The 25,277-nt window shown below is 35.0% G+C and overlaps 1 protein-coding gene across 1 annotated transcript in view; it reads right to left on the bottom strand.

The window, feature by feature from the left end:
* ADGRL3 (adhesion G protein-coupled receptor L3) overlaps positions 1 to 25,277 on the bottom strand; it is an 890,906-nt gene that overhangs the window by 85,759 nt on the left and 779,870 nt on the right. The window contains exons 18-19 of the mRNA XM_011949310.1: positions 11,759 to 11,968; positions 7,948 to 8,168 (exon numbers count right to left, since the gene is read on the bottom strand). Of these exons, the coding sequence (XP_011804700.1) occupies positions 7,948 to 8,168; positions 11,759 to 11,968 (431 nt within the window). The remainder of the gene's footprint in view (positions 1 to 7,947; positions 8,169 to 11,758; positions 11,969 to 25,277) is intronic.

The raw sequence follows: 25,277 nt of genomic DNA, 5'->3' as shown, positions 1-25,277 counted from the left end.
GTACTTATAATAACTCCCACTTTACGGATTAGGAATGTGATACTCGGGTAAACTACCCACAGACACACAGATAATAAGTAGTTGAGACTGAATTTTATTCTAGTCTACCTGACTCCAAACTCACTGTGGCTATTAGATGTTTCTCCAGAGAATAAAGATATAAATTATAAAACAACTAAAGGTGTATCTTGGTTGATAATTAAATATTCTCAATGAGTAGGTGAGAAATTTATGCTGTATATAATGCACAGATTACTGAAACAGTTCTCAAGTCAAAATATCAGATCTTTCTAAATATAAGGTCATCTCGATGTTAGTGAAACTTTTAGTATTATTAAACAGCTTCACTGCAATATGATTTATATATCATAAATCATTTATTTAACAGAGTATAACTCCAAGGTTTTCAGTATATTTAAGAGTTGTGAACCCATCAGCATAATCTAATTTTACATTTTCATTTTACCAAAATGAAACTCTGTACCCACCAAAAGTCACTCCCCGTTTTCGACTTCCCACTGCCCTACAATGATCCATCCACCCTCTTCCCAATTTTAGCAACCACTATATTTTCTGTCTTTAAAGATTTGCCTATTCTGGACATTTTAGATATATGCGAACATATAATATATAGTCTTTTATAACTGGCTTTAGTCACTTAACATAATAATTTTAAGGTTTATGTATTTTATGGCATGTGTTAATATTTCATTTTTATTGCCAAAAAAACACTCCATCATTTAGGTATTTTACATTTTATCTTTTCATCAGTTGATGGACATTGGGTATTCCCATGTTTTGGCTAACATAAATAATGCTGCTATGAACTCTTGTATACAAGTTTTAACGTGGTCCTTAGTTTTTATTTTTTAGTTTTTGATAAATACTTAGGAGTGGAATTGCTGGATCAAAACTATGTTTAACATTTTGAAAATCTGTGGAACGATTTTCTGAAATAGCTAGCTACACCATTTGACACTCCCATCAGCAATATATGAGGGTTCTGATTTTCCACATCTTCAACAATGTTTGTCACTATGTACTTTTTAATGTAGCCATCCTAATCAATAAAGTCATGATATATTATACATGATGCTCTAGATGTCTAATGATAGCTGTGGAAGTTGTTATACTTCTTTGATTCCAATAAGAACTCAGGTCCAATATTCAATTTTTTTTTTTTTTTTTTAGACGGAGTCTTGCTCTGTCGCCCGGCCTGGAGTGCCGTGGCCGGATCTCAGCTCACTGCAGGCTCCGCCTCCCGGGTTTACGCCATTCTCCTGCCTCAGCCTCCCAAGAAGCTGGGACTACAGGCGCCCGCCAACTCGCCCAGCTAGTTTTTTGTATTTTTTAGTAGAGACGGGGTTTCACAGTGTTAGCCAGGATGGTCTCGATCTCCTGACCTCGTGATCCACCCGTCTCAGCCTCCCAAAGTGCCAATATTCACTTTTAAGTCTAGCATTTCATTGCATTTTACAAATAACAGCACAGTGGTCCTGATGATCTCTGACATAGTTTTAGTATGGATAACTTCTTAATAGAAAAAAATTATGCTCAACCCAGAATTCTTGTATATATGATGATAATTTTACATGTTCAATCAATCATTGGCTTTCTGGATGATAAAATGATGACACAATAACCCTTCAGCATTTACTACACATACACATAAAATGCTCTTGGCCTTGAATAAAATAGTATATAAACATATACATGTACTCCCTGTAGACATATTGAATGACGACCTTCATATGTCAATAACAAATACTTCTCCATTATCTGTACTATTTCCTGCTGGCCAAGCTATAGTCAAACACACCTGGTGATAATATTACAGCAAGGCAGATGCTTTATGTCAACCAAATGTTATAAGAACATTTTATAACATCATATAATAATTGCTTAGAAAAATACTCCTTAAGTGAAAATATGATTTTCTATGAATTTGAAATGCTAAGGAATTGTGAACAAGGTAATTAAATAAATCTATGCATATAACTTGCAGGTACCATCAAGTTCAATATTCCTTAACTAATCTCTTTATTGAATAATACTCTAATCTGATATCTTTAAAAAATCTATAATCACTTTTCTACCTACATGATTATGCTGGTTAGATGATGAAGTGAAAATAAGCAAGTCTGGGGTCTTTTAACTAAGAGAGGAGAGATTACCCCTTTTAGAGATACTCTTAAGCTAGTGAGCTGGGAAGACAAATGTAAAATTTAATAGATAATTTACAACAATTTTCAGATCATAACATTTGATTCCAATTATTTTTAACAGCTTGGCTATTCTTCTAGTACTCAAGAATATTCTCATCAATTATAAATGTTCATGACTTCATCCACATATTTAGAAACCACTCATCAATTTTTTAGCTCAGATTTTCTCTCCTGGACAATTCTCTGGGCTTAAACCCTTCCCAGTGTCCTCTCTCCCTCTTCCTGGTACCCACTTCTAATTCCTTCTTCCAATCGACTCATGATGGTAACCACTGCTTTTCCATACATGAGATTGAGTGGAAAATGCTATAAACTATCAATGTGATTTTTTCTTTAAATAAAAATTTATTGTTCAAACAATTTGCATGCTTTGGTAATATTGGAATAATTAAAGTTTAAACGAAGTGATTAGTTTCAGGTCATAAAACCAAAGTATTTAGCACTGAATTTCCAAATCTGTTCCATATGAATTATTGTTAAGTCAGTGCCAGCCTTCGCTATAGTTTTCTTCTGACAGTATCATATTGATGTCATCCCACTGAATATCTATATGAATAACAGTATGAGAGACATAAAAAGATATAAGAAAGAGGTAAATGAAAATAAATGCCCATTATTAACAGTGCAATTTATACCTGTGGTCTACTAGCAGAGTTTTTTTTTTTTTTTTTGGTTTTGGTTTTGTTTGTTTTTAAGATTATTGTTTTTCAAAATGGATTTTTAAAATATCTAATTATTTTAACCAAATGTTATTCTAAGTACATTCTTGAATATAATGTCAGTACAGATAAAAAGGTTTTGTTGGCCGGGCGCGGTGGCTCAAGCCTGTAATCCCAGCACTTTGGGAGGCCGAGACGGGCGGATCACAAGGTCAGGAGATCGAGACCATCCTGGCTAACATGGTGAAACCCCGTCTCTACTAAAAAATACAAAAAACTAGCCGGGCGAGATGGCGCCTGTAGTCCCAGCTAGGCGGGAGGCTGAGGCAGGAGAATGGCGGAAACCCGGGAGGCGGAGCTTGCAGTGAGCTGAGATCCGGCCACTGCACTCCAGCCTGGGCGACAGAGCGAGACTCCGTCTCAAAAAAAAAAAAAAAAAAAGGTTTTGTTAAACAAATCATGGCTCCTTACAAGCACTGCAAATTGATGGCAAATTTAGCAACTTCTCAGAATCAAATTTGTATGCTTTGTGTGTATGTGTTTTATATAAAATAATAAATTCAATAGCCCTAACAACATTTCATAGAAAAACGTCAAAATCCATCAGCCAGATGGAATATGATATTTATCTCCATATCTGTCAAAATAGCATTTATTTAACCTATGAAACAATTTTATCTCTGATTTTATCTCCTACCATTAATATAATTCTCTACATTTTAGAAATGTAAGGTATTATTATTATATTAAAGGTTTCAGAAATAAAGCCTCATTGTCAGTATAATAAACAAATACATTAAGAGGAGAGAAAAGGGAGATATGTCTATTATCTGAATTATTGTAATAGACATTCAATGGTTTTATTCTAGATGTACTCTAAGTGGGCAAGTCTGAAGAATAAAAACTTAAGAAACATGAAGTTGCAAAAACAAGTAAAAAAGATTTCCAAGAGATACAATTTTACTGTATTGAGCTTAACAATAATTTAAAGAAAATAGTTAACAATATTTCACTGATTTCTGGCTAATTCCACTGTATTATAGGCTGTGGACTATACATTTTCATACTTGAAAAAATCAGTGTAGTACAGAGGAAGGTGACACTGCAAACAAACAAACTTGAGACAGCAGAGATGTGTGCAAAAAAGATGCAGGTGGTGAGCAGGGAGTGGGAAATGTCATATCAAATAAAATAAAAGCAGGCCGGGCATGGTGGCTTGCGCCTGTAATCCTAGCACTTTGGCAGGCCAAGGCTGGTGGATCACCTGAGGTTGGGAGTTCGAGATCAGCCTGAAAAATATGGAGAAACCCCGTCTCTACTTAAAAAATACAAAATTAGCCAGGCATGGTGGTGCATGCCTGCAATCCCAGCTACTCGGCTACTCTGGAGGCTGAGTCAGGAGAATCGCTTGAACCCAGAAGGCAGAGGTTGTGGTGAGCCAACATCGTGCCATTACACTCCAGCCTGGGCAACAAGAGTGAAACTCCGTCTCAAAAACAAAATAAAACAAAATAAAAGCAATGCACAACAGCAGGAGAAACTGGAACAAAGACAATCTCGATGATAAGAAACAAGATATATAATTCTATATATAGAAATCCTTTGAGTTGCGTAAAAATTAATGGCTTATATTTTCATTGTGATGTCTTGATTAAACCCTGATGGAAACAATCTGTTCAATTCAACATTTCAAGTAAACACCATGGCTCAGTACTGGTTCTCTTTTCAGTATCTGCTTCTTCAGTGGGCAAAACAACACTGTACAGACGTTGGACTGCATGAATTCCGAAAAAGTAGAAGTTAAACATTTTTTTACATGTATTCTGAAGGCTTCTCTGTGGACAATGTATTTAAAATGTACAACAAGACACTAAAATGTGCTATGCCTGCTTGTGAAATAATTGAAATAATGAAATTTTCTCTGTCTTTTCCTCTTTATTTTCCATCTACCCTCCCTTTTCTCTATATCTGTTTTGCTTCTCTTTGTGTTGGAAAAAGTGATAATTGCAAAACTGAACTGTTATTAAGGCTTGTTTTAAATCAGTGCCTGGGAAATAAATTAGCCCCTAGTCTCACACAGTAATAATGTCAGTAAATGAGAGCTTCCAGTTATGGTGCAGGAAATTAAAGCAATGATGGCCAAAGCTTTAACAAAGTCACAAGAGATTACGTATTATTGATTCTAAGAAAAGATAGATTTCTACTATCCAAGAAATGACATCTGTCTCAAAGTAAATGACTAAAACACAAACCAAACAAACTGAATGAGTTCAGAAACAGGACAATTTCCAAATACCTAAGTAGAAAAAAATTAATGTAAAAGAAAAATGTAATTTGGAACTTCAAGAGAGCAAAATGGAGCTACTTAGCAACAATATTTGAAATAGTATAAGGTCACAGATAACTATATTACTCAATTTAGTGGTAGAAAATGCATTGAGAAGAATGTAAAGTCCCATGATCTAGGTGAAATGACTGCTAGGGGCTTTCTTTTTTGTTTCGATGAAAATATTCTAAAATTAGACAACAGTGATGCATACATAATACCATGAGCATCCTAAAAACAACTGAATTATATGCTTTAAAAGACTGAATTTTATGTTATATGAATATATCAAAGATATTATTTAAAAAAACAAATAAACCTATATCAACCTAACACCCTTAAGATATCTTTAGGGACAACCTCAGATAATGTGTTTTTTGTTTTGTTTTGTTTTTTGTTTTTTGTGTGTGGTTTTTTTTTTGCTAATCCTAGTCTGTACCACAGATGTCACTGGAATTAACAGAAAAAAATCACAGACTTGATTACAATTCACAAAGGTGAGATTAAAAAAAAAATAGTTATTGGCATATTTAGACAAATGGTTTTATACAGCCTGTCACTGTACTCAAGACAAAGACTCAACGTGAATAAGTCTTCTTTTAATTGTAGTGTTGGTGCCTAAAATAGCATAGTTCACATATGCTGTTTTAACTATGCTCCCAATAATTCTGGCGTCCTCTTCTTGTCGTTCCCTTTTTATGAATCCTCACTTCTGAGAAGCAAGCTGTTTTACTGCCAGCATGTTCAGACTGCTGATTGCCGGTGGAAAGCCATGAAATTCGGCTTATTAACTTCTGTACAAATTGAAGTTATCTAACCTCATCTGAGCCTTCACTGCTGTTTGAAAATCTTTTTATTAATATCTAATTGGCTCCTTAGAACATTTTCCATAGTCTTCATTTCAAAGCTTTTCAAATCCGTTCTCTTGATGTGACCTCACCTATTCACTCAATAGAAATCAGCATCTTTTACTTGATGGAAAAGTTCCTCTGCTTCAAAATGTACCTTGCCTGTCCTTTTCTTCACACTCACCTCAAAAAAGTGAGGTCATTTTACAGTTTCAAAAAAAAAAAATTCCTAGTTGATTTGAAATAACCTGACTTGGTTTATCTCACATCTGCTACCAACTCACTCTATAACCACAGGCAACACAATTAATTAATCTAGTATTTTATTTTCTCACCTGTAAAATTAGTGCCATGGACTTTGCAAATTCTAAGACCACTTTTATTAATAAATCAAGAGTTTCCTAATCTTGTGTTTAGTCTTGTGTCATTCTAACCCCCAAGACTTTTCGCTTTCATTTGGCCCATATGTATCATAAGGAATTTTCTCTCTACGAATGTCCTATTAACTTGATTCTTCTCACCCTAGACATGCTTAAGACTTCATATTTAAAATCTTCCTTCATGATTATCACATAAGTTAATATTTTCACTATTTTTCAATCAACTTACTTCCAGGTGTAAATAACACTATTACTACTGACTTATCTCTTCACACCTCCCAATTTGACTTCTGCTTCCAGTACTTTGCAAAAATGGCTGTTGCACTACTTGGGAGGCTGAGGCAGGTGGATCACTTGAGCCCAGAAGTTCCAGCAGCCCAGGCAACATAGAGACCCTGCCTCTTAAAAAAAAAAAAAAAAAAGACTTGCTTTAGAGGTCAAATTTTTTTTTTGTTTGTTTTTTGCTTTTTACTTAAGTCAATTTTGACATAAAACACCACTGATGGTGGTTTTTTGTTTTAGTTTTGTTTTGCTTCTTAGAGATGAGTTCTCATGCTGTCATGCAGGCTGGAGTAAGGTGGCATGGTCACAGTTCTCTGTAATCTGAAAGGCTGGGCTCAGGCGATTCCCCTGCTTCAGCATCCTAAGTAGCCTTATAGACATGCACCACTGTGTCTGGTCACTAATGGTGATTTGAAACACCATCTTGAGACTTTCTTCTCCCTTGCCTTGAATCTGAACCTCATGGTAATCTTTCTAAGCCTCTGCTTACCTCTTCTTTTTCTCTACTTGTATTTTTTCTCCTGAGGCTATGTTCTAAATATGATTATTCATCAGAGGTCTATCTTGGTTTACTTTCTAATCTTCTCATAAAACTTTGATTTACTCTAGAGATCTCAACTGTTATATGCATGTAGATTGCAAACATATTTTTCTCTGAACTCCATGTTAATATGCTTCACATCTTGATAGGTCTGTCTTACCAATTTAAAGCTATGTTGAAAGCAAGATTCATCACTCTACCTCAACGTCTACCCAGGAAAAAAGGGGAAAAACACGGGCTGTCCCTGCTCCTATACTCTTTCTGTTGATGACATAAAAGGCTTTCCAGTGACTTGAACTGACCTGTCAGGAAGAAGATAAGCCAGCAATGTCAGGGACTGCACCATCCTATACTAGCAAACAGCTCTTCATACAGCTAGTTCTTCCTTTGATTAATGTCTTAATGTTCTGAAGAAAAATAAAATTATGATCTCTTCATAATTACACAAGGTTATGATGTGGATGTGGAAAAATTATACTGTTTTAAAACAGCATCATGGTAAGTCTCAAGGTATCTTTTTCTTTTTACAGCATAACCAAAGTATAACCATGGAGTGAATTATACACATTTGCTGCTCAGTTTCTTCATTTATTGCTGTGAGGTTATATAAAGACCTTAGAAAATCCAAGAAAATCCAACACTTTTATTTCACCTAGATTTAAAAAGAAAGAAAACAATAAACTTACACTTTCTCTGTTCCATAACTCCTGTAGTCTACTGCAGCTGACACAGCCACAATGAGTGCAGGCATCCCATAGCCGACCAGATAAAAGTATTTCCTACGTGAATGTTCACTCTCAAAAACCTCCACCAGCATGATATAAAGCTGCACCCCCTCCAGGAACATCCAGGTGAAGGCAGCCAAGAAGAAGAAATGTAAGAGGGCAGCGAAAACAGCACAGGCAATCTAGGAAAAGGAACAAATGATTTAGTCAAATCACTATCACATGGGATACTGGTGAACTGCCATAAAACCAAATTAAATATTTACCAAAATTGATTTACAATAGGTCTGCAAAATAATCATCTAGGGAAGATTCTTAAAACACAGATATTAAAACTAACATACTTAAATATAATCTATCTTTGAAAACTGCCTTTAACATTAATAATGGCTTATGGATGACAGCATATCATCAGAATAAAAAAAAAATAATACTTAGAAAGAATTCTAATAAGAGTCTATGAATAATTATTCCTGAGAGATGTGCATAAATATTTCAAAATAGTTTTTAAGAATTTTTTCTCTTGGCCATAATCATGAGTTAGAGTTAGAACATACTAACCGAGTAAGTTCTTCAATAGTCAATGAAAGAGAAACATTAAAACTAAGGGGAAAATTAAATAGTGTAGTTAATTGCAGTCTTTTCATGATGAGATTATTACTGTTTGTTTGTTTCATGATGAAATTAATTATTAGTAATTGTTTATTTCTCCCTGCCTGGTATCAAAAAGGATTTAAGGTGGTGTTAGAAAATTCATGGTGAACATGAATAAAAATGGATCTACTTAAATGTTCCCAAACTGCTTTCTTTCTTTGATTTTTTTGTTATTGTACTAAATATTGGTTTAGACAAGTTTGGTCAAAAAAGGCAGCCAGTTCTTATTTTTGTATATTTTCTAAAGTACTACAATTTTCAGCTGACCAACTATCAATTTCTTACCCTTATGTCAGTTCCTGAATTCTCATTTCTTTGAGTTTTTGTTCCTTATAGGAAGCCCTGATTAAAATCTATAACTGCTACTAGAAAAGGGCAGCAAACTTACAGAAGTTATCAGAGTAATAGAAATTCATTGGTGAGTATAATCTCTATGAAATGAGACAAAAGGGCAGGTCAAATTTTGGGTTACAAAGATGACAATGAAGGAGAGATCAGGAAGTGTTACATCTGAGGAGCTAGAAAGAAAGCTGGTCCTAAACACTACGTGGAGTGCAGAAAAGGACACCTCGCTAGCAAGGAGAGTAAAGACAAGTTTTGCTGAGCTGCACTCTACCCATGTTTTTCATATCAATCATTGTTCTCTATATTACTTGTTAGAAATGAGTTTTGTGTAGTCTGCAATATTTGGCGAAGTTTTTCATACCATATGTAACATCAGGAAACAAAAATAAGAATAAGGTTTCTAAATGAAAAGAAATCACACAGCATTTGAATTGCAAGCTAACAAGAGAATAAAATGATATATTCTTGGAAAATAACACAATTTTCCATTTCTTGCTTTTTTGAGTTGGAACTTCAACTATTAATTTTTGTTATCATAAGGCTTTACTTTTTTGGGGAAAGAAATGTGTACTTTGATTGCTTATTCATAGGTATGCATTTATGGGGAAAGCTGTCACATTAGTATATGATACCCAATTAAAAATATAATCACCATAATTGTACCCTTTACAGTCATTAATCATGAATGTGTAATCACAAACATGAATCCAACTGCATTTTTATTGTAAAGTACTCCATACATATGGACACATACCAGAAAACAGCATTAAGTAAGCGAACTATTTATTATGCTCAAAAGTCTTCTACAAAATGAAACTTTTCTGCTCATTTGCAGTTCTACTCATGATAACAAACTTGTATCATGTGCATAAATTTTAAGTAAACTGAAACTGGCTCACAAAAATTATAAGTGGGCATAAAGTCTGTGTAATATTAAGATACCGTCTATTATTTACATTTTCTGTTTGGTTTTACCAACAGTTGGCTAGCGCTGTTCCTTTTTTTTCCTTTTCTTTCCCTTTTTCTCTTCCTCCTTCCCTTGATACAACTAAATGTAGGGTGCAATAACATGCAAGGTTAACACTTAAAGACATGACCAGAACTCATCCAAATATGAAGTGCCAAACAAAAATTGGGAAGAGTTTACATATACTAAAAATGATTTGCAGGTTGTACTATTTTCCAAAATACATCAATTAGAAAAACTTATTTTAGACCTGCAGATTTTCATATAATACTGGCTATTTTTAAGGCATGTTACAAACTTTAAAACATTAATCTATTAATTGGAAAAAAAGATATTCTTTCATTTTCTAAATAATTTTACCAAAGTTTCCTCAATATTGAGCCCTGTGGTTAAAACAAAAGAAAAAAAATGACAATATGTAGTTCCTTAGAAAGACAGGTTTATGAAATAATTTCTGAAGAAATGTACATCTCCTTCATTGCTAATGGGAACACAAAATGGTACAACCACTTTGGAAGACAATTTGTCAGTTTCTTTAAAGCTAAATATACTCTTACCATGTGATTCACAAATTGTGCTCCCTGGTTTCACCCAAAGTAGTTAAAAACATGTACACACAAAAACCTGCATACAAATGTTTATAGCATCTTTCTTCATATTTGACAAAAGCATAACTAACATCTTGGAAGTAATATCTCATCAGACAATAAGATACTATTTAGCACTAAAAAGAAATAAGCTATCAAGTCACAAAAATGCATGGAGGAAATTCAAATATATATGACAATTTGAGAGAAGCCAAGTCCAGGCATGGTGCTTCACATCTGTAATCCCAGCACTTTGGGAGGCTGAGACAGGTGGATTGATTGAGTCGAGGATTTTGAGATCAGCTTGAACAACATGGCCAAACCCTGCCTATTAGAAATACAAAAAATAATTAGCTGGGCATGGTGGCAAATGCCTGTAGTCCCAGCTACTCCAGAGGCTGTGGTGGGAGGATCACTTGAGCCTGGGAGGTGGAGATTGCGGTGAGCCAGGATCATGCCACTGCACTCCTGCTTGAGTGACAGAGTGAGACTTTGTGTCAAAAAAGAAAAGAAAGAAAAATGAATGAAAGAAAGAAAGAAAGAAAGAAAGAAAGAAAGAAAGAAAGAAAGAAAGAAAGATGGAAAGAAGGAAAGAAAGAGAGACCAATCTGAAAAAGCTACACACTAAATGATTCCAATCATATGACATTCTGAAAAGTCAAAACCATGGAGACAGTAAAAAAGAAAAATAGTGGTTACCAGAGATTAGTGGGAAAGGAGAGATTAAACAGAGGAAGCACAGAGGATTTTCAAGGCAGTGAAAAAAACTCAAACCCAGAGAATGTACAATACCTAGAGTGAAACCTAAGGTAAACTATGGAATTTGGGTGATAATGATGTGTTGATGTAGGTTCATCTGTTGTCACAAGTGTACCTCTCTGGTGGGGGATGTTAATAATGAAGGCCACTATGCATGTGTAGGAGCAGGGAATAGATAGGAAATGTCTGTAGCTTCTGCTCAATTTTGCTGTAAAGCAATAACTGCTCTAAAAAACAAAAGTCTATTTAAAAATGAAATATACACCTTATTCGTAAAGGTTGCTGCTTATTTATGATGATGGGATATGAAAAATGGAAAACTGAGTAAGGCCTGAAAATTAGTATCTATCTTAGATGACTAGAAGAAATGATACTTTCAAACTAAGTAGTTTTAATATTGGCAGTACTGAAAAGCTGGAGGTGGAAAAATTCTTCACTGGTATCAATGTAGGTTGCTTACTGGTTGGTCAGTTCGGTTGATCCCAATCAGGAAGAGCAGCTCTGCTACAAAGAGACTGATGCAAAGGTTCTTGTGGATGGTGTTACGGTCACTCTGGAGCCCGCGGAAAAAGCAAAATGTGAAGATGCAAATCAGGAGACAAACAAGCGACAGCAAAATTCCAACCCACGTGATCACATCCAGAAGGAGGTCATGGACCGCATCACTGTGCTGGAAACACAACAAAAAAGCCATAAGTTGCGCTTATGCATAACCAATTACAAAGTTTTATAAGGGCCTGGATTCAGAAAGCATGATAGCAATAATGCACAAAATACCCTCTATGCCCACAGTGAATAAAGTAACTTAATGATTTGGGTTTTCTCTTCCACAGATAGAGCATTTTATCTTTTCTGTGAGGTGTAAATCAGTTTGATATTCAGAGATGCCAATAGTGTTTGCTTCTTTCTCAGCTACAAACATTTTCAGAATGTAAGTAGTTAAAGCAGACCGACTTAATTCTGGCCAAAGATTTCAAAGTAAAACATTTTATTTTTTAAATTTGTATCACTTTTTTAGACTAATTTTCAGACCATCTCCACTAGGGAACACTATTTAAAATTTTAAGTTTTATACTTGGGGAAGTTGTATCTCAACTAATTTTGGAATCATCTAAGGAGTTTTAAAATTAAAAATGCAATTCCTTTGTCCTATAAATCTTGTATCATAATTTCCAAGGTTGTGTTATATAAGTATATATTTTCATAAAGATCCCCAGTGAATTCTGATGAATAGCCACACATGTGTACCATTTATTTTTGGGAAGATCTAAAAGAATGAGGATATTCATTGGATTTATATTCACATTGAATGGATTAGAGACATCAGCAAGTTTGATCTTTGAAGATTTTGCATGAATAGAGCCTGTTATACATTGACAGAAAATAAATATTCAGAATTGCTATACTAAAGTGGCATATAGCAGACAACAGAGCTAGGAAACAAGAAAAAGTTCGTGAACTGTACTGAAACATCATGTTTTGGTTCTGTTAAAATAGTAGGGGATAGTTTGCTAAGAATGATGGTTTCCAGCTGCATCCATGTCCCTACAAAGGACGCAAACTCATCCTTTTTTATGGCTGCATAGTATTCCATGGTGTATATGTGCCACATTTTCTTAATCCAGTCTGTCACAGATGGACATTTGGGTTGATTCCAAGTCTTTGCTATTGTGAATAGTGCTGCAATAAGCATACGTGTGCATGTGTCTTTGTAGTAGAATAATTTATAATCCTTTGGGTATATACCCAGTAGTGGGATGGCTGGGTCATATGGTACATCTAGTTCTAGATCCTTGAGGAATTGCCATACTGTTTTCCATAATGGTTGAACTAGTTTACAATCCCACCTTGGACTCGGGAAGGGGAACATCACACACTGGGGCCTATCACGGGGAGGGGGGAGGGGGGAGGGATTGCATTGGGGAGTTATACATAATATAAATGATGAATTGATGGGTGCTGACGAGTTGATGGGTGCAGCACACCAACATGGCACAAGTATACATATGTAACAAACCTGCACGTTATGCACATGTACCCTAGAACTTAAAGTATAATAATAAAAAAAAAAAATAGTAGGGGAAGCTCTGTGTCTGCCATGTTCCTTGGTTGTCAATTACTTCATTTCTGTCCTTGTTTTAAGATTCAGAACTCTTATTTCCACCTTGAGATATTTTGTCCCTACCCTAAAAAAACTTCTGTGAAGCTTTAGAATTTATAGAGGCCCAACAAATAAGTATATCAAGATGTTGGAGAAAAGTTGAGAAATTGTCTATGACTGTCAATTCTTTTCCTTCAAGGTTTTTTGAAGAGCCCTAAATACCTAACTTCTATCAGTAGAAGAATGGATAAATGATTGGGTAAAAGGTTAATTTGTACAATGATATTTTAAAGAGTAGTAGAAAATCAGTGTACTATATTTAAAGTCACAAACATGGATAATACACAAAAATCTAATATTACTTTTTTTAAAAAAAAGATCTATACACTATGACAGCATTTTTATAAAATTTTAAAAGATGAAAATCAGGCTGGGCATAGTGGCTCATGCCTGTAATCTCAGCACTTTGGGAGGCCAAGGTGGGTGGATCATGAGGTCAGGAGATCAAGACCATCCTGGCTAACATGGTGAAACCCCATCTCTACTAAAAACACAAAAAATTGACCGAGCGTGGTGGCGGGCGCCTGTAGTACCAGCTACTCAGGAGGCTGAGGCAGGAGAATAGGGTGAACCCAGGAGGCAGAGCTTGCAGTGAGCCAAGATAGTGCCACTGCACTCCAGCCTGGGTGACAGAGCGAGACTCTGTCTCAAAATAAAAAAAAAAAAAGATGAAAAATCAATGGCATTGACCTTTATGAATATATGTAAAATTGGTAAAAGTATAAAAATTACATGGAAAAATTTTGACAACAAAGAGTTGTCTTTCTAAGTGATGCCTTTTTGAGCTATATAGATCATACACATTGACTTTTGTTTTAGGATGGAAGTCGCCACATTTAGTTGGCTTCCACACTAAGCCCAATTTTAATCTATATAAATATTCAGATTTTTCAAATACTGTATGTTCTCACGTGTAATCAGGAGCTAAACACTGAGTATTCATGGACATAAAGATGGCCACAATAGAAACGTGGAGTTACCAGAGGTGGGAGGTAGGGAGGGGGGCGATGGTAGAAAAACCTATTGGGCACTATGCTCACTTAATACCTGGATAATGGGATCATTCGTACCCCAAACTTTAGCATCACAGAATACACTTATGTAACAAACCTGCCCATGTACCCGATGAATCTAAAATAAATGTTGAAAAAATTGATTTTAAATGAGGACATTTGAAAAACATATATCCAGATTTTCTTCTTCTTTTTTTTAACTTCATCCTTTCAAAGATTTTCCTGGATGTGGAAATTCTTAGAAGTGAGCCACCATGCTGTAATCTGAATCATAGCACTCCTCATACTGCCAGATATGACTTCACAGTTGTTATTTGATAAAGACCCCCACTAGAATACTGTCAATGAAACAGTTTTGAAATATTCCTGCATACCTCTTGATATATTTCTCAGAAGGAGCTCAGGTCATGAAAGAAAACCACATGAAATTTTGCTTTAACAGCTTTGTTCTCTGGGGGATACTACCAAAGCAGTGTTGGGTCTGCGGTAGCTTAAATTACTTTTAGTGTTTGAGAATGGAGAGTGGTTAGTGCTACCTGGTTCCCTGAATAGACAGCTATTTGCTCTCTTCTTTGACTCAAACAAAAGATGCTGTGATTTGAGAATCAAATACCAACGTTTAGCACAGCAGTCTTTCATAATGGAAAAATGGCAGGCATAACACCATCTCAAATGTATCCTAAAAGACCTAAAACACCCTTTTGAAAAAAAAAGAAAAAAAAAAAAAAAGAAGAACAAGAACAAGCAAAAATGATAAGAAACCAAAGAACTCCCACTTTTATCTGGGTAGATGCATTATTAGAAATGTATTTATTTTACTCAGTGCCTTAGTATGCTCTTCAAAAACCCCATGCAGAGTTACTAAGAGAAGAATATCAGATCTTGAAATGTCAGTAGCAAAAATTTGTAGCACTCAAATATAGAACAAACAAGTCTAGTAAATAAGTCACCTTTTAGTTATGACTGTTTAGCCAGGAAAACATCAACACCAACCACCTATATGTCCATGATACTGGGAGGGCAGCACTCATCAAAGACAACTCAATACTTGAATTTTACCGGTAACATGAACAGGAAAGAACAATGGTGTATTAGTCCATTCTCACGCTGCTGATAAAGACATACACAAGACTGGGTTTATAAAGAAAAGAGGTTTAATGGACTCACAGTTCCACTTGCAGGCCTCACAATCATGGCAGAAGGTGAAGGGGGTGCAAGACAGGTCTTATAAGGCAGCAGGCAAGAGGAAGTTTGTGCAGGGGAACTCCCATTTAGAAAACCATCAGATCTCATCAGACTTAATCACTACCATGAGAAGAGTATGGGGGAACCACCCTCATTATTCAATTATCTCCCCCGGCCCCACCCTTGACACATGGGGATTATTGCAATTCAAGGTGGTATTTGGGTTGGGACACAGTCAAACCATATCAAGTGGACACTGAATGTAAATAATAGATGTAAATATGAAAAGCCTTGTTTATAATTAATAGTCTGCCATAACAGAACTTCTAGGAAGGAAGTCCATGCATGGAAAAAAGCAAACTCCTTTCAAGAGGACGACCCCTTGAATTAAACTCCTAGGTATAGTTGTATCAATGTGATAATGGCACAAGGATTCCTTTCTGAGATTGCATGTTTGTGAACACTACATAACTCAATCACCTATAAGACAAACTATATACCATTATGTACCTTGAGAGCAGGCATCATATCAATTTTACTAATATTACATCCTAGCACCTAGTACTGTGCTTAACATTAAAGCAATCTATAAAAATATTTGGTTTTGAATAATTATATTCCCACTTCTATTAGGCTAAATGCCTTAGAGCGGAACCCTCTCATATCAGTGCAGCTTTAGCACCCATTTAATCTCCACTAGGATATTTAATAAGATATCAAATATTTTATGTCCAAAACAGCTCCTGATCTTATCCTATTCTACCCTCCTGCCTTCAATCTGCTCTTCCTTCTGTTTTCCTCATTTTAGCAAATAGCAACTTCATTCTTGAAAATGTTCTGGTCAAAAACTCAGGAATTATATTGATTCCTTTATTTCCTTCACACACTACATTTAATCCAACAGGAAATCTTATAGATCTTACCCACTAAGCCTGCCAGGTTCTTATCTCAACTGCACCAACTTGATTGGAGCCATCTGATTTCTTATGAAGAGCCTCTTAACTGATTCTTAACTGATCTCCCTACTTTGGCCCTAATGCCACTTCTCTCTATATTTAGCAGAGCAGAGATTCTTTTTATATATAAGTCATACAATATCGCTCCTCTAATCAAAGCCTCCAATGGCTCCCACTCAATGAAAATAAAACTGAGTCTTTACAAAAGCCTTACATAGCCCTAAGAACTGCACCCCTGTGACATCATTTCCTATTCTTCCCTTCCTTCACTTCATTCCACTTCCATTGGCCTGCTCTGTTCTTTGAATGGGTGAGAGATATTCCAGTCCCATGGCCTTTGCATCTGATGCTCCTTTGGCCTGGAATACTCTTCCAAAAGATATCTGCATGGCTTACTTGCCACCCTCCTTTTACTATGTATTCAAATGTCACCTTCCCACAGAGGGTTTTTTCTGAGTCTTCCTATCTAAAATTACAGACCCGTTTTCCATATTCTGACTCGCTCTATTGCTTTTCTTGTATTATTTTCACCTTACTCCTTATCACTTATGTAAACTATGTATTTTAATAATTGTTTCTACTTATTTTCTGTGCCCTTCCCAACCAGAAAGAAAGCTCAAAGAGAATAAGTTGTTTCATCTCTTCTGATTACCACTCCTAATAGGTAGTATACAGTAGCTGCACAATTAATGTATTGATTGAATGAATGACCTCTCTTTAATCATCCCTCTCTTTTACAATGGATTTTTATCCAAACTACAAGTTGTATCATGCTGCCCACTAAACAGTCCTTGGGACTCTTCCTCTTAAATCGTCAGCTCTAAAATGTTGAGTAAAAGATAAAGAAAATTAGTGCTAGAAAATAAGAAGGCTGTTACATCATAATACCTTAAGATATCCTATAATGTGAAGGTGTCAAACAATTATAAAAATGAAGACAAAAGTACAGATGTAAATAAGAAGTATCTTGAGTAATTCTTGGAGTCTAAAGCCTTGAATTTAATCTTATCTCTTCAATTTAGTCATTGTTACTTTTAACAAAGTACTTAAACTGTTCGAGTGTCAGAAGCCTTATCCACATAGCAGTAAAATAACTGAGGCTTCAGGATACTGTGATAAGTAATTCACATAATATATGTGAAAGTAAGAAAGCGAGTATTTCTTTCGTTTTTTAAATCTGAATGTATTCTGAATTCTTTCATGTTCAATAGCAATTTTCATTTAAATAATAAAAAGCCTATATAAATGATATAGGGAGGATCAGAAAAATAATAACTATAACAATAATACATGTTAATGTTATTTTAACTAAGAACACCAAAAAATATTCCAATCAAGTATGAGTTATCTAATTTCACTTTATAACATTTCCAACTTAGTTATTATTAATATTTGTGGTACTTATAAATTAAGACTATAAAAATGCCTATAGCAGCCAGGCGTGGTGTCTTATTCCTATAATTCCAGACTTTGGGAGGCCGAGGCAGGCAGATTGCTTTGAGTCCAGGAAATCAGGACTAGCCTAGGCAACATGCTGAAATTCTGTCTCTACAAAAAATATCAAAATTAGGTGGATAGGGTGGAGGGTGCCTGTAGCCACAGCTACTGAGGAAGCTGAGGTGAGAGGATGACTTGTGCCCAAGAGTTGGAGGTTGCAGTGAGCCAAGACCACACCACTGTACTCCAGCCTGGGTGATAGACCCAGATCCTGTCTGGGAGAAAATAAAACAAAAAATGCCCAAAGCAGATGAAGACAGCAGATTTTAACTTTTGAATCTGAATTACATCTTGATTACTGTACAATTGCACTTATGACTTTTAAATGATAAAACAAGAAAAACACTAATTCATCTGTATACTTTTCCTTAGGTTAGAACAAAAAGACAAATAAAGTAGCAAACAAAGAATGACACTAAAAAATTTTGTCAGGGTCTGTACCACAGACCAGTGTAATTTTTGCAAGGAACTCTTGGAAAACTCATTAAAAAATAACAATAAACAAAAATATCAAAGACTTCAAGGAAATTAGCTTCTTAAGGGAAGATAAGGAGATGTGAGAGAAAAATCAGAGGAGAATGACAGAATTATTCCTCAGAAGATAGTTTCAGAAAATTCAATGAATCTATCATCTCTAGAAAGAAATTTTTATATAAACAATAATTGTTTTCAGGCTTTCTATGAAGTTTCTATTCATATTCAAAAGGCCAAATATTTTGTAAAACTTACATGAAGCTTCTGATTTTCCTTTTATTTTTGTCTTACCTAATCTGCCTTGTCTTTGTCACTGAGCACTCACATACCTCGAAAGGAGAGTGATGGGAAGAATGGATGGCTTACACAATGATTGTCACTTGTGAGAGTGACTCTGTCCATGTAAAACCCTCCAATATACCATAAGGTACATTTAATGATACTAAGACCAAATTTCTGGAACAGGGAAATGTGACTTTTGCCTTATGATTAAAAAAAAAAAAATAAGAATCTGGGTACACGAAGACTTTATGTGAAACTGTTGATATTTCTAACTTTATTGTCAAAAAAGCAAGTCAGCAAATGAGATAGACAGATCTTAAAATAGTTTTCATTTTTAACTATGTAAGTGTTTCCAGATGGGATACAAACTATACAAATTAATTGTGAATGCTTCTGGATAGTTTTTTTTCCCTTCTTTTTTGAAAAAAAATAATTCTAGAGAGTTGCATTTCTCAGACTGCTTGAACAATCACCCTGTAATAATTATCAACTGCTTGCCAGTAATTATCAAGAACCTGTTCTACTTTTTGCATAATAATGCATTATTTTAATGTTAAGCTGGATTTGGTAAAGCAGAATAATATGAGTTTAAAATTACCTCTTCAACATACCGTGTTCTGAAATATTTGTAATATAGCTGAGTTTCTTTTTTTAATGAAAATGTAGGAGTGTTCACCTTACCACTAACATATCCATGAGCATAAAACATTAATTTGAATCGTAAATTAACTGAAGCCAGCAGGATTCCGAAAAGCCTATTTTCAGATAAATGTGGCATGAACTCTGTGAAAAAAATTCCTAGCATTGATCTAACTGTTAAGAACCAGGTCATCAGACACAGAGGCCACCTCACAAGCTCTTGAGAAAGTGAAGAGATTAATGTTCTGAAGAAATTAGGATTTCCTTTGTAAAACATACCACAGTTGGGTAACCCAGTAAGAAGGACAATATGATTATATTTCTTACTTCTTTTTAGGTCAATTAACTGAAACAACCTACCAACAATATTCAAGTCTGTATCAAATTGAAAACCAATCTAAGTATTTTCATGTTTTAATTGGTAACAGAGAAACACTAGCAAGTGTGTGCTCTTAAGAGCATACAACATTCATACACAATTGTCCTTTGGATTCAATGGAACTTCGTTAGCAAAATTTCTGGCTTCAGAAGCATACTTATTATGATTAGCACACTCTAAGTTATTGGTGATCTTGCGTTGAATTAAAAAAAAAAAAAAAAAGCCAAACAAACAAAGAAACAAAAAAACTACATTTGGTGTACCAGATTTGCAACTACCATAACAAATGAAAGAAAACAGCAGAAATTGTTAAAGGAAATGGAATGATCAATCAATAGAAAGAAAATAATTTAAGCGTGTCTGGGATGGGGATGAAGGTAGGAAATTAAGATAGGCAGATGGAAAAATTTTATCCTTAGCATTTCTGAGTTAAATAAAGTGGCTGATAATGATAGCAGTAATAACTAACACATAATTTTCAAAATGTCTGATTCTATTAGAAGAGTTTATTTGTTTTCTTATGGTACTCATTTTAATTCTATAAAACACTGTGATGTGATACTATTATTATCTCCAACATACAGATGAAGAAACTGAAGCAAAGAGTATACAGAATTTATCCACAATCATTCTGCTAGTATGCAGTAGAGACAGAATTAATGATAGGGCAACCAACTGCCCAGGTTTGCTCAGTACTGTCTTGGTTTTAGCAGTAAATTTTTGTTTTCTGGGAAAGCCTTCTCCAAGACATAAAAAGCCTCAGATTTCAGAAATGGATGCAGAACGTTGAAAGAAATCTACAAAATCCACAGGACCACCTAGAAAATGGAGGCTGAATGCCACAGTATTTTTAGTGTTGAATGGATTGAAGCATCAATTACTCATTTTTCTTAATGGCGCCTGCAAGTTTTCTCCTGACTACTGAAGCTGATAATCAAGATTTGTGATCCCAATACCAGCTCATCCATTGTTGCATTATTCTAGATGATGTGATTATTTAACCTACACGCATTGTGATCCTGAGCTCCTCTTTGATTTTGCCTGTGAATTAACTGTAGTGATTTGTATCAAGATTGTGCTACCTTATTTTTTATATTGTGAATATCATAACCACATTTTCTTACAGTTCAGTGATGAAAATGAGTATGACTATAATACCAAAGCTAGCATGACAATACTGACAAAAAAAATCTAAACAACTGTGTTACTTTAAAAATAACATAGAAGGATGCATGGACCTAGAATAGGGAGAAAATCAAAACAGAGTAGTGTGCAATAAACAGAAATAAATTTGAGACTAGACAGAAGGTGATGTGAATACACCTGTGGAGCCTAGATCTCACAAGACTAGGATGAGGCAGGCAAGTTTTTGTAAGTCAATCAAAACCATTTTTTATCTCCTCCCAACCCCCCCAAAAAAATCAATGCTCTTTTGAAAATGGAATAAGAATAAACATGCATTATCATTTTGTTCTCTTGATTGCTCAACACACCTGAGTACAGTTACTTTTTTTCTGATTCAAACGTTGCAACTAAAAACGTTCCTGAGGGTAAACAAAAGAGGAAATTTTGAGGACCAATATGTTGACCCCTTAGAGTGTAGAGCTGATTTTGTCAGATCTTATTAATGATCATGGTGCTACAAAATATCAAATGATACGTTGAATCATGCTAGCAAAACCATGCTCCCTCTAGCTCTTGGAATTTTGAATTCTAAAATGGAGTTTCAAATCATCTCCTTGATTTCTGTGAAGATTTTAACGAAATTTCAGATGACATAAAAGATGTTGCATCTTGTCCAAATTCAAAGTAGACTCTACTCATTTATCTGCATATTTGACAGACTGTGCAAACGTAAATGTTGGAAAATTCCATTCAGCCCATAAATGTCTTATAAGAGAAAATGAACTGTCCTTACCTATTAAATGTCCTGTACATCTTTATACAATATTAATAAAAAGGAATGTGGTTTGCTTAGTTATGATATTGTGGTTTTATAATGAAATTTTTTGGTCACTTTTCAGTTTCCTCAAAATGTGCAGAGCACTTAATGAGCTTTTTGACTTTCTGGAAATGTAAGAAAATATGTACTTTGAGACATATGCCGACAAGATGCCCATCACTGTGGCTGGCCATAAAAATATGTTAAAATATTGGCTTTCTGTAAAATTATATTTTCAAAGCATGGAACAAAAATAATGTCTCTCTTTGATTTTTAAATACATGATAGATGAGAACAAAGAAAAAGATTACCATGAGACAGAAATGTAAATGATGTTTCTCTAAAACTGTTTAATGATCTCTAAAGAAGATGTAAGAAACCTAGAAAAAGATGAACTGACTCTACTTGAGTTGTTTGAAGTTCTGTGTAGTTTAGGACAAAAAGCCATAGAGGGAAAAAAGGACTCATTTTTAGGATTTAAGACTGTTTTCAAAAAATGTCACCGGAAAAGGGCAGTCAAGTTAAACAGGAATTTCTCACTTATTTACTAAAGCTGTAATTTGTTTAGAATCTGCTCTGGTTTGAATATGGCCCCCAAAGGTCTTAAGTTGGAAACTTAATCCTCAATGCAACTGTGTTCAGAGGTAGGAATTTTAAGAGGTGATTAGTTTATGAGGGCCTGCCCTAATGAATGGATTAATATTGTTATAATGGGAGTGGGCGAGTTCGGCCTTCTCTTTCTCTCTTGCCCTGTTTAGCATCCCTGTTCTCTTGCCCTCTGCCTTCTGCCAGATTCTGGTGGCATGCTCTTGGACTTCATAGCCTCCCGAACTTTAAGAAATACATCTCTGTTTTTTATAAATTAACCAGTGTGTGATATTCTGTGATAGCAACACAAAGTAGACTAAAACAGCATCCAATCTCAATTTCATAAGGTAAAAAACTATGTGCTTTACAACTATTAATCCTGATAGTGTTTTAATTTATGTTGAAATCCAACATACTTCTAAGTGTTTAAAACTGGTGGACATTTTGGACATAGAGAACATATATGATGAATTCATAGATGCAAACAACCTGATTGAAAGGCAGCTGGTCTACCAAAACAAGCATGTAGATACAAAGTGGATGGGTATTTTTGAAGAGCTGGGAACTAATTCCTACAAGTCTGAAAAACTATTTAGTAAAGCTATGCAGTAAAATCGAAAGTATTCCATGCTCAAACCTTTTTGTTGAGAGGATATTTGGCTTGATGTTATCACATTGGACTGACACAAGAAATCAACGTAATATGGGCTTAATGAGGGCAGAACAGAACTATGACTCAAAGTAAATTCTACTTTGACTGTATTCATTTTTACCTCTATTAAAAAGAAAAGAAAGGAAAGGCAAATATAAATATGCCATAGTTATTTTATTAAATAAAGGTAATATATGTTTAATTACTACATTGTATCCACCTTTTAAAAAATTCTTATATTTAGGCCAGGCGCGGTGGCTCAAGCCTGTAATCCCAGCACTTTGGGAGGCCGAGACGGGCGGATCACGAGGTCAGGAGATCGAGACCATCCTGGCTAATACTGTGAAACCCCGTCTCTACTAAAAAATACAAACAACTAGTCGGGCGAGGTGGCGGGCACCTGTAGTCCCAGCTACTCGGGAGGCTGAGGCAGGAGAATGGCACGAACCCGGGAGGCGGAGCTTGCAGTGAGCTGAGATCCGGCCACTGCACTCCAGCCTGGGCAACACAGTGAGACTCCGTCTCAAAAAAAAAAAAAAAAATTTTATATTTACTTAAAAATGCACAATAATGTAGCCTAAAAATTTAAATTTCCAGTGAAGACTTTAAAAACATTAAAATAAATGTCTGAATCAGAAGACAGAAACATTAAAAAAATTAATACATTTTTTCATACTATTGGCCCTACTATGAACTAGCATTAAAGTACTACTAATTTTCATTGTTAAATAGTAATAACACATACGTGAATAATGATTTATGGTGTACTAAGCATATTTTTGGTCTTGCTGTGCTATCTCCCTTTGGCTCTCTAAAAACTTGGTCACCCTAACTGGTAGCTAAATATTCCATGTTTTTAGCAACATCATTAACAGTGGGAAGGTCCACAAATGCTTGCTATATTTCCTTCCATGACCAAACATAGGTGGCCCCAGATTTACAGTAGTTTGATGATTTTTTGACTTCACAACAGGTGTATGAGCACATAACCCCGTCACAGATTGAGGAACATCTGTATACTAAGCCCCTAGAACAGGAAACAGCAAGGTTTACATGGGTAAAAATGTCTTGACTATCCTTTGAATATAATGATTAAACCCAGATATCTTGTTAAAACAAAGTTTTCTGGGCTCATTTCTAGCTCTAAATTTTCTTATTCTCTGATAAAATGGATAACGTCTGTTTGTTTTTATTCACACACACGCACAAACACACACATACATACACACACACACATACACACCCCTTTTGAAAGTACTTCTTAAAGGGGTTGGGTGATGTGGAGTGTGGTAGAGCAGCTGAGGAGTAAGGAAAAGTAATTATAGAAATACCAGACATGAGTTAACCCGATATGTATATTTTTATCACTTTATCATTCTCACAGAGTCATTACCTTTAGCTTGTATGAAAAGAGAAATTTACCACAGTGAGAAAGAAAATTTTGAATTATAGATGAACAGAATTAGAATTAAGGAGAAGGTAATTTTTTATATCTAGATTATAAAAACCATATAATAGACACTGATAAGGCAAGAAACATTCAATAAAATTTTGGTAGAGTAATTCTGAGAATATTTATTGGGTACCTATTATGTGCCAGGTACTGAACGAAACAGAATATAAGTATAAATATAAATATGTACATGTGCACATACATACACCCATGTCATTTTTATTTCACTTTCGTTTGGTTTTCTTAGCTACAGCAATTTCAGAAAAAAAAAAAAAAGAATATTTATTAGGCTCTGTTTTTTACATTTTCATGAATAAATGTATTGCATTTTAAGCAGAATGCAGGTCTTCCAGATATTCTAGAGACAATTATCCCACAGGCTTAGTGACAATAATGTGAGATAACATAAAATTCAAAAAATAATTAACATCTTAAAAGTTTCATGAATTGGATTTTTAAATTAGCAAGTAACTAACTATAGGAGATTTTTAAATTATATTATTACATTGCAATGATACACAGAGTAAACTGGCAATCCCTTGAATTGTACATATCAAGATAGGCAAAATGGTTTAGTTTAGCAATATTTTTATTCAAACGCTTTTTTCTTCCTTTTTGTGAGGTGGAGTCTCGCTCTGTCCCCCAGGCTGGAGTGCAGTGGCACCATCTTGGCTTACTGCAAGCTCCGCCTCCCGGGTTCACGCCATTCTCCTGCCTCAACCTCCCAAGTAGCTGGGACTACAGGTGCCCGCCACCAT

This window comes from Colobus angolensis, unplaced genomic scaffold, assembly GCF_000951035.1.
Source record: "Colobus angolensis palliatus isolate OR3802 unplaced genomic scaffold, Cang.pa_1.0 Scaffold297, whole genome shotgun sequence".
NCBI classification, from domain to species: domain Eukaryota; kingdom Metazoa; phylum Chordata; class Mammalia; order Primates; family Cercopithecidae; genus Colobus; species Colobus angolensis.
The sequence above is the reverse complement of the archived record's forward strand: the minus strand, read 5'-3'. Positions and strand labels throughout refer to the sequence as shown.